Source organism: Brachyhypopomus gauderio, chromosome 9 (genome assembly GCF_052324685.1).
Source record: "Brachyhypopomus gauderio isolate BG-103 chromosome 9, BGAUD_0.2, whole genome shotgun sequence".
Classification (NCBI taxonomy): domain Eukaryota; kingdom Metazoa; phylum Chordata; class Actinopteri; order Gymnotiformes; family Hypopomidae; genus Brachyhypopomus; species Brachyhypopomus gauderio.
In genome coordinates this window covers 18,775,830-18,786,508 of record NC_135219.1, presented here as the reverse complement: position 1 = coordinate 18,786,508, position 10,679 = coordinate 18,775,830, and the positions used below count along the sequence as shown (strand labels likewise).

The 10,679-nt window shown below is 41.1% G+C and overlaps 1 protein-coding gene and 1 non-coding gene across 2 annotated transcripts; one reads left to right on the top strand and one right to left on the bottom strand.

The window, feature by feature from the left end:
- Window positions 1-4,468: 4,468 nt before the first annotated feature.
- Window positions 4,469-4,559, top strand: LOC143523718 (small nucleolar RNA SNORD88). Its single transcript, XR_013133463.1, has one exon. It is a non-coding gene; the product is annotated as a small nucleolar RNA SNORD88 (small nucleolar RNA).
- A 2,817-nt stretch (window positions 4,560-7,376) lies between these two features.
- LOC143522529 (TOG array regulator of axonemal microtubules protein 2-like) lies at window positions 7,377-8,998 on the bottom strand. The gene is made up of 2 exons (XM_077016238.1): window positions 8,798-8,998; window positions 7,377-7,651 (listed from the first exon to the last, which is right to left on the bottom strand). Exons 1-2 carry the CDS (start codon window positions 8,994-8,996, stop codon window positions 7,392-7,394), a joined length of 459 nt encoding a protein of 152 aa, XP_076872353.1. The 5' UTR covers window positions 8,997-8,998; the 3' UTR covers window positions 7,377-7,391.
- Between the last annotated feature and the right edge of the window lie 1,681 nt (window positions 8,999-10,679).

Sequence of the window (10,679 nt, the reverse complement as noted above, 5' to 3'; positions counted from 1 at the left end):
AATTAGACTCTTTTGATTCCTTGCAGTAGTGCGAACAACTTTCCCATTACATGTCCTATTAAAAAATGCACAGTTTATTTACAGTTAATAATAGTTTGAAATCATCACTTTTCATACTCCTCCTAGGATTTTCATACTATCATGTCAAGCAAAGTCTTATAATACTCTACAGAGTGTGAAATCAAAAAACAATCCAAAGATTTTGGATTTGAGGACACTTATACCTGCTAAATATTTTTTTAATGGACAGCATCGATACATATAATATTCATATTCTTAAAGCTCTTTCATATTTTACCCAATTCTGACCAAAATGCACAAGCTCATTCAGAATCCCATCCTGAACAAATTTGTCAAGTTTCATCTAAATCAGTTATCGTATGGCTCTACAGTGCAGTATTATATACAATGCATAAAAATGCATGTAAAGTCCCTCTGTCACCTTCTCCTTCTCACACGCACGCAAGCTGAAACTCACACTATCAGTCTCTCTCACACTCTCACCCACATTCCCCCTCCCATCTCTGTGCCCTAAGTAAACATTGCTCTGGCTACCTAGATCTCTCTGTGTCTATTAACCAGGCACACACACATACAGGCGCAAGCAGGCCTTCCTATAGCATTCACAATGACACTTCCCTAGCCATACCCACCCTTATCTCAGTGACTAACACATGCTCATACAAACTGATATTTGGCTTCTTTTTTGTCTCTCTCTCTCACACAAACACACAGACACACACACCTTTATACCTATATGTATGTATAGTTTCTATGTAAACTTATGTATGTATGTATTAGTATATGTTGTCATAGTTTGAGTACATACACTACCACACACACACACACACACACACACACACACACTTCTACCTAAATGTATGTAGTTTGTATGCATATCTATAGTTTATGTATAGTATATGTAAGTCATGCCAGTGATGTCAGTCATATCAGACATGCCAGTTCAGTCATGTCAGTTATATCAGTCATGTCAGTGATGCCAGTCATGCCAGTCATGTTCTGCCAGTCATGTTAAGTCATGTCATGCCAATCATTTCAGTCCAGTCATATCAGTCATTTCAGTCAAATCATCAAATCATTACAGTCATGCCAGTTATGTCAGTCATATCAGTCATGTTAATTTTGTTCGCCATGGCAGTGATGTCATTCCAGTCATGCCAGTCATGTCAGTCATGTAATGCCAGGCTTTGCAGACTACATTCATACTTTGAATACATGGGCAGTCATGTTAGGCATGCTAGGTGTGTAAAGAGTGAATTAACAAAGCATAGTCTCTGGCTCCCTCAATCTCTCTCTGTCGGTGATATACAGGCCCAATCATGTATAGACACATGCAGGCCTTCCTATATTGTTCACATAGATGCAGCCCTAGCCAGATGTGCTGTTTCTGTGTCTCCCTTTCTGACACATGCAGATGTCATTACACACTATCTGTAGAGCACACACTGGCCAACCCCAAACAGCTTCTTTTCACTTTTAGGTCTAAAGGACCTTTTGGGCTTCCTTTTGCTTATTGTGTGTGTGAACCCGCCTATCGCCGCTTGCGGCTATATTTCCATCTTGTTACGGTGTATGAACCCTGCAAACATGACTTGGTTAATTGCAAGCCGCTCGCGCATGGGCGAAACCACCGCGATTACGTCATTTTCGACGCAGCGGCTGACGAGCGGCTCGCGCGCTGTCGTACACCTCTCGAAATTTGTAAAAACTTCGCGCGCGCCGCGCTTCAGCGCAATTAACCAAGTCATGTTTGCAGGGTTCATACACCTTAACAAGATGGAATTAAATCATTTGTACGTCACTTTCAAGGTTAAGTATAAACCAGTTATAATAATAATTTACTTGCTGAACAAGCCGAAGGGAAAGCAGGAACCCTGATGGCCAAAGTGATCACAAAATCAAACATCCTTAGAAAGAGTTTCAGAGAAAAAGTAGCAGAACTGAAAGGGGTTGAGCATGAGCTGGAGTGTGGATCAGAAAAACAGGAAAATGGCCTTGTGTGTGTGTGTGTGTGTGTGTGTGTGTGTGTGTGTGTGTGTGTGTATGGTATGATGCTGTTGTCAGTGTTTGAATTTTGTTTTGTATAAAGTTTCATTGTGTATACTGTACAGTGAAAAAAAATGTAACGTTTGTGTCTTGTATTGTCCGTCTTGTGCATTAACATTTGAAGTTTTCAAGCAGCTAGATTAATTAATGTAAATAATCAGTTGGTTTTTGTGCTTTATTTTAACGTGTATGATCTTGCGAGTTGGTCTTAATTTTATTTGGAAAACGGTATTAAAAAGTCTTAAAATGTCTTAATTTTCCCTTGGTCAAACCTGTAGACACCCTGTACTAATGACATGGCAGAGACTCTGATGCATGCATTATGAAATACTGAGTCAAGATTTTTTTTAAATGTGTTTTTATACTTTATAGGGCATGAAAAAATCAAATATAAAAGTTTTTCCAAAAATTTCATTTTTTCAGGAAGTTACAGAAATGTCCACTACAGTGGACTACATGCACTTAAGCACTCAACATACAACTGTAAAAACGTAATGGAAAAATGAATAAAATTTAATTTGATCATAAATTCATGAGCATTGTTAACATTCTTTAACATTCTATAGCCTTACTGTTTAGAGCTAAATAAGAAAAAACACTATAAAGCTACATGTAACATAAATGAATGTTTCAAAATGTCTCTAAAACTATTATTATAGGCAACTGTCCTAAGCTACATGAAAATTGGCAAAGCATCCAGGGCACAGTGCCACATCACACTGCATGCAGATGTATTTCGTTTTCCGTGTTCTCTTCCCTCAACATTCACTCTCCATACTCCTTGAAAAGGGAGCACATCTCTATCATAGTCGATGTCTTTGAGTTTCCAGACATATTTGCGGGTTTGAGTGCCGGCAGGTACTTTGCGAAGATTTCTCTGGACATTTCCCACAGCTCCCTCATCACGCTGACCTCCATCATCATCCTGTCTCTCTGCATCCTGTCTCTCTGCATCCTGTCCCTCTGCATCCTGTCCCTCATCATCCTGTCCCTCATCATCCTGTCCCTCATCATCCTGTCTCTCTGCATCCTGTCTCTCTGCATCCTGTCTCTCTGCATCCTGTCCCTCTGCATCCTGTCCCTCTGCATCCTGTCCCTCTGCATCCTGTCCCTCATCATCCTGTCCCTCATCATCCTGTCTCTCTGCATCCTGTCTCTCTGCATCCTGTCCCTCTGCATCCTGTCCCTCATCATCCTGTCCCTCATCATCCTGTCTCTCTGCATCCTGTCCCTCATCATCCTGTCTCTCTGCATCCTGTCCCTCATCATCTTGTCACTTCAGTGGACACATGGTTAATCACAATTTCCTGCTTATTTAAAATATTTTTTTCAAAACTAAAAGAATAATATTGTTACTTAGATACTCCTGTATGTCACCATATTTTTTTTACCTCTATGGGTCTCCTAGAATAGAAGGATTGACAGGATATTCCAGCAGTGTTGAACACGTGTGGCTGTCTGTCGGCCATCTTGGATTCAGAGGAGATTTACTTGTAGTTACAACAACTAACCACTGAATACACCTAAATGGAGGGTGGCAGCAGAGAGCATTCTACATGCTGATACGCAGTTTCACCATAGAAACCTTTATATTTAGGAGAAAATGACGTTTAAATAGCTGTCCACTGTAGTGACCACTATGCGTCAGAGGGTATTTCAGGGCGAACCCTTTCGGTATTCCGGCGAGGGCATCCTTAACCGGTGATGCACCGGTATTGGTGACCATCAACTTCTGTTCAAGTGTTCTGGATAGTGCTGCTTCTCGTCAGAAAAGAAATGTTTATCAATCGTACGAACCACCCTAGGCATTTGTTAGTAGAAAATAAGAAATGAATAAGCTGACGTTTAACCAAAAGCTTTAGAATCAACAGATTTTTTTCATGCAACGTAAAACATAATTGTCTGCATGTGTGAAAACGTCATTTAGGCCTACCTAATCTTTTCAAATTCAGAGTTTGTCATATGCACAGAGGGAACAGGTTTCCTTAGATACAATGAAAATTTTACTTTGCTCCTCGCTAAGAATGCCAAATATGTCATTAACAAATATCTAAGTATATACAAGCACATATCTTAATCAAGAAATACACACTAAATAAATAATTCATTTTGAAATGAGCTTTAATTTCCTTATAAACTACAATCAACGATTGAGTACCCATGTGCAGTTAACAGGATTTGACCCTACCTTATTTCTTGACGACACATGCATGGTGGTCTCTGGTTACAGAATTCAGTGGTCACAGATGTCTAACACGGGAAACAAGCATAAGACGAATTCAGAATAAAAGGCCATGACTGTTAATCTAAGACAATTGTTTTCTCTTTCAGGGGACATCGTCCATGCATCCTGGGGATGAGGTACGTGATTGACTAAGTCTTGAATCTGGAGTCTGAAGGTTTCCTCCTGTGATGATTTTGCACTGGGCTCTGAATGTCTGTGGCGAGAAAAATGCACCTCTACTCTTGACATGGTGGAGTCTGATGGGGGGGGGGGTGTTAAAGAAACTGATTCAATAGCTTTATCACCGTACTTTGTAAATATAGAGGTGGGACTAATTTTGTCTTGAATTTTGTTTCAGGTGGTGTGCTCTTGACTCCCATGGCTGAGGCTCTGTGAAGAAATTCTGTAGTGTCATTATCCTGGTCTACACTCATGGCCAAAACTTTTGAGCATGACACAATTATTATATTTTCACATGATCTGCTGCCCTCTGGTTTTTATATGTGTTTGTCAATTGTTTTTAGCACATACAGAAATATAATTGCAATCATATGAGTAACAAGCTTTTATTGACAGTTAGAATGAGTTAAGTTAATACTGTGCCATTACACTTACAGTTGTGATCAAATTTATTCAACCCCCACTGAAATAAAGTGTTTTGGCCAGTTTGACATTGATTTTGATCATTTCAGTCATCTTATTTACAATTATATCAAAGAGGCACTTATAAATTAGACAAACATAACATAATATTTATGATGGAATAACCACAAATGTCTTTACTGTGCTCACATCATTATCAGTTTTATTCAACCCCCTAGTGACATTATTTTTTAGTACTTAGTACAACATCCTTTTCCAGTTATAACAGCTTTCAAGCGTGAAGCATAGCTTGACACAAGTGTCTTGCAGCGACCTATGGGTATCTTAGCCCATTCTTCATGGGCAAAAGCCTCCAGTTCAGTCACATTCTTAGGCTTGCGCACTGCAACTGCCTTCTTTAGGTCCCACCAGAGGTTCTCAATTGGATTTAAGTCTGGTGATTGCGATGGCCACTCTAGAATGTTCCAGCCTTTCATGTTCAACCATGCTCTAGTGGACTTGGATGTGTGCTTCGGATCATTGTCCTGTTGGAAGGTCCAACGTCTCCCAAGCCGCAGGTTTGTGACTGACTCCATCACATTTTCCTCCAAGATCTCCTGGTACTGAAGGGAATTCATGGTACCCTGCACACGTTGAAGCTTTCCTGTACCATTAGAAGCAAAACAGCCCCAAAGCATAATTGACCCCCCAGCCATGCTTCACAGTAGGCAAGGTGTTCTTTTGTTCATAAGCCTGGTTCTTCCTTCTCCAAACATAGCGCTGGTCCATTGTCCCAAACAGTTCTAATTTAGTTTCATCTGACCACAGTACACTGTTCCAAAACCTTTGTGGCTTGTCCACATGACTTTTGGCATACTGCAGTCGACTTTTCTTGTTCTTTGGAGTCAGCAAGGGGGTGCGTCTGGGCGTTCTGGCATGGAGGTCTTCGTTATGCAGTACGCGCCTTATTGTCTGAGCTGAAACTTCAGTGCCCACATCTGACAGGTCTTTTTTCAGTTCCTTAGCAGTCACGCGGGGATTTTTCTCCACATTACGCTTCAGGTAGCGCACAGCAGTCGCGGTCAGGATCTTCTTTCTGCCACGACCAGGTAACGTTTCCACTGTGCCCTTTAACTTGAACTTGCGAATGATACTTCCGATAGTGTCTCTTGGAATATTTAACAACTTCGCAATCTTTTTATATCCATTGCCATTCTTGTGAAGAGCAATAACCTCTTCTCTTGTCTTCTGGGACCATTCTCTTGCCTTCACCATGCTTGGAAACACACCAGTAGATGTCTAGAAGGAGCTGAGTATCACAGTCCTTTTAAATCTGCCTAATTGGTGCTTATCATGCTTGATTGCTGCTCGTTGACATCCACAGATGTTTTCAATACCTGATGGAAAACACTGGAATGAACCTCTGTTCTTAGGAGTGGTAGTCGTAAAGGGGTTGAATAATTGTGTCAATGAAGAAATCACAAAAAGGCCATTTAATACTTTATGACAAAAAAAATTGATGCTATCTTAGTTGCATTTAGTTCTTTAACAAGTCCTTGTAAGATTTCATTATGAACACAATTACAAATGTGCACTGAATTCCATAAAACCCTTCGCAGCATTGGGGGTTGAATAAATTTGATCACAACTGTATTAGCTATACACAGTGCTTACTTTGAAAATCAAACGATGCCAGAACGCAAACAGCGGCATGAGACAAGGGGTCAGAGGCCAACAATGTCACCGGATCGCAAAACAAAATCACAATGTCACCGGATCACAAAACGCTTAGGCACACAAATGTTAAAATAACAAGCCAATTTGTATATATAAATTACTTTTAAATTATTTACATGTGTTTTATAAGTGTTTAAGTGCAGAAGTGCATACAGATTTCTTCATAACTTATAATTAGTAGGCTTGAAAGTTACTGGATCGAGGCAGACAGTTCCCGGAACACACCCTTCAAAATGAGAGTTCCTGGATCCTGTTCCGGCAGGATCCGGCTCAAATTAAGCCCTGGCTATAGAATACAAAAGTAATTTTGTGAGTCGTAGCTTTTTCATTTTTTAAGACTCCTCATTGAAAAGTCACATTACACATACCAAACAACAAAAAGACTATAGATCCTTGTTCCTTGTGCATGTGATAAATTACATTCTGCACAGTTACCTCAGGACATGTCAACAGAAAATAACAATCATAGAACAATATATATCTATAGTCACCATGACAACAGTTATCATGATAAGTGTTAGTATTTCAAAGTGCAAAAAGAGCAGAGCTCCTAGGCATGTTAAACCTGATGTGATTCGCTAAAATCTGTGCTCCTTATTTAAAAGGCCTTCTGAGTTTAAGGATTTAGCTTTCTGCTAATTCAAAATGTTAAAAACGTTTGACTTTCTTCCTCTCTCTTTCATTTAAAGTGCAGGCACAGTAAGAAATACACAAACATCTCCATCTTCAAGTAGAATCCATGTTGGGCTTTATTTTGGTCTGGAGGTCTGGCTTGCAGCTCTCAGTTGATCGGGAGGTTCTTCACAAACTCTCTTAGGCTCTTGCGGATATTGGAAGGTTGGGAAGCAGCGCAGTCCAGCAGCGCCGGACCCATGTGGGCATGAAGGGCTTGGCATAGGTGGACAGTGGCCCCTCTCACGCTTCCACCCCTCCCGTGGACCGTACCACTGTTGCTGGAGGTCCCCAGGAGGTACCAGAGCAGAGGAAGCACCTTCTGCTCAACCAGTTGTGGCTTGCAGGGGTAGAGTTCCCTAACCAGCTCTATAAAAAGAACATTTAAAAGGAACAAAGATAAATAAATCAACCCTGGACAGCACTGGGTTATTACAGAAGCATTTTTTTAACCTAGAAAGATTTAATTAAACTAAAGTGACAGTATTTGGTAACTCTCTGGAATGATTATTATCAATATTATAAATATTATTAATTAATATAGGAATTATAGTATTTCTGGTAAATCTTTTATCTTTTTTTTTTATCTCTGGCATCTCTTAGCATATCAGTGGAATGACTTTCTGAAAGAATTGTTTTTTGATAATGTATTTGAATTTGTAGAATATTTCTGTATACACAACCACAAAAGATTAGACACTGTATATTGAACAAAAGAGCCTAAGGACATCCACTGTAAACTCCATTATTTAACTATCTGCTGTCAGATAATGCAAGATCTCCTGTCAGTCTTACATAAATATTTTTTTCTTTATATTGGACTGTGCCTTAATATGAAAGGAGATTTCCATTTGATCTGCACCACAAACATCTAGCCAAAGAGCAAGAACATTCTTTTACTGATTTGTGTGAACCTTTTCCCCAACCTAGCAACCTTTCATCAAAAGATACAAAGATAAAACAGAACACAATCATTGTTGTTGTGTCACGTAGGGCAACGCCCCCTCTCGTAGCTGTCACTCTGGGTTCCCTCATGTCCGTGTTCCCTGCCTGTTTGTCCCGCCCTGCTCGTTTATTTTGATGATTCCTCGTTTGTTACCACGCCCCTGTGTCATTGTCATCACCTGTCCCTAGTTTGGTTCTGTGTATAAAAGTCCCTGTGTCTCCCATGTCCGTATCGGTCTTTTTGTTTAATCCCGTCACCTGCTGTTGTAAGTTTGAGCTTTGCGTTTTGTTATCCGTCTACTTCTGCCTGTTCCGTGTTTTCCCCCTCGTCGTTAGTTTCTTGTCTGAATATGCCTGTTGTCCTTTCTTGTTCTGGCTGCCCTCCCGGTTTGACCCACGCCTGTCCGTTTAACACTGCTTTTGGAATTTCCTTGAATAAATCTCGCTCTCCTCAGCGTTTGTGTCCGCCTCCCTGTTCTGCCCAGCGCAGACCGTTACATGTTGTTGTTTTTCTAAAGCCCAGTGGCATGTGTCCTTCAAGATGTTTTGTAAAGAGAGAAAAGAACCCACCAAGGTTATTGATGAGAGCTTGAATGGCACCTATTGTCGCCATGTAGATGGCGTTATTCTTGGAGTTGAGGTGATTGTCCACTATAGCTGGGACTAAGATGTAGACCACTTGGACCAGGTTGTCTCTGAGCAGTGTGATTATCTTCTGTAAGGCCTCCAAGGCATAGAGGTTAACCTTGCAGTCGTGCTTTGAAAGCATCAAATACCTGTAGCAGAGGAAGAGAGGTATAGAGCAAGCCGCCCATGCATTCATCAGGCACTCACCATATCAGTGCCGTTAAGCCCTGGAGCTGATTTGATTTCAAGCCCTTTCATTTCAACCGACTGATTTTTTCCAAGTCATTCACTTGGATTCTTTGGTTTAATGCAATTTCAAGGATACGCTTGGGTGAAATCTTCACATACATTGTAAAACAAGCTCACACTAACAATGGACACGACTGCCCTCCACTGTAATAGTTAAAACTGATTGTTGTAATATTTTCTACTCTGAAGCATCTGAGCTTTTGACATTTCTTCAGATGTGCCAGCATTTAATGTTCTCCAACGTATGACCCCCCATACAGATCACTTCTGAAAGCTGCTGAAAACATTAAAAATCAATTCAGTTCAAATGTGTTACCAGGAACATGTTGCCCACGACCATATATGGGTTGTCCTCGCAGTGGGCCACCAGCTGATCAATGCCCTTGATGGGCTCGCTGAAGTCTTTTGAACCCAGCAGGGCCTTGAGCTGCTTGACGTACTCTGTCTTGTCTGCAATGCTGTGGATGTGTGCTCTGCTGCTGTCTTTGCTGAACATACACAAGAGAGAAAACACAAGGATTGGGTTATAGTGTCCAAACAGAAAATGAACAAGGCTGCAATCAAATTAAACCAACATCAACACCATCAAAAATTGCAAACATCAAAGCAGTTCCAATCAGGATGCACTTTTTTGTTGTTTGTTTGTTTTGATTAACTGTTTAAATATTCACCTGCTGGCAAACTGAGGAGGAGGTACGCATGACTCCACAGCTGGGATAGAGTTCACGGGTAAGCGGTAAGGTAAGGTTCTCAAGATACAGGAGGGGAGCGTTCGCCGAAATCAGCCGTTACCTTTCAGAGGTGCCGCGTCGTCTGGGCTCACGTCCCTCACCGTGTGTCTAAGGCTACGCTTCATTCGTTGCGTGTTCTGACGCTCCACCTGTGCGGCTGGAGCTTCTTGCTGCTCCAGACGAGGCTGACGCATCTTATATCTTCGCATTCCTAGACACCTTTGTCCTCTCCTGGGAATACACACGTACGAATCACCACAAAACATGGAGTGATGATATTGAAGTCCACATATTGCTTCATACTTTGATTCTATCCCAAAGGTTTCAAGCCGGTTCATTTTGAACCATGCTCTGTCCTTTAACTACTGGGTCTGGGACTACACTGTGCATGCCTTACTGTAAATACAATGTGTGGTGCCACGCACTGCCCTGTACTTTATTATTTGTTTACAATATATGTCTACCATCACAGTTTAGATGGTTTTTTTATTGCAGTCTGTTTCACCTAAAAGTTTTGTGAATAAGCTTTGTTTAGTGAGTAAACATGGGGCATAGTGGCTGAATGGGATAAAAAATCCTCATCATGTATCCAAACATGAATCACTACCTTGGATTTCAGAGTGAGGACAGTGTTCCTGATGGTTGCCAGGTCTTTGGCAGGGATGCACTTTTCCACCATCTTATCAAAGTCATGGTGGGAGGACAGGAACAGCAGCATACGCCGGCCCAAGCGCCTGAGACGAAGAACAGACCCCAAAACAGGAGAGAACCGTGAGTGAGGGACCCGTAATTCACAGCACACCGACCATTTATTTACCAGGGTACAATTTTACAAGGCCGTCTGT

What these genes read in the sequence shown, in the direction of transcription:
- LOC143522529 (XM_077016238.1), bottom strand. Translation starts at nt 8,996, where the DNA reads ATGCTTTCAAAGCACGACTGCAAGGTTAACCTCTATGCCTTGGAGGCC. An exon ending in AGCTCTCATCAATAACCTTG is followed by an intron (nt 7,652 to 8,797) that starts GTGGGTTCTTTT and finishes TTCTTTTTATAG; the next exon opens with AGCTGGTTAGGGAACTCTAC.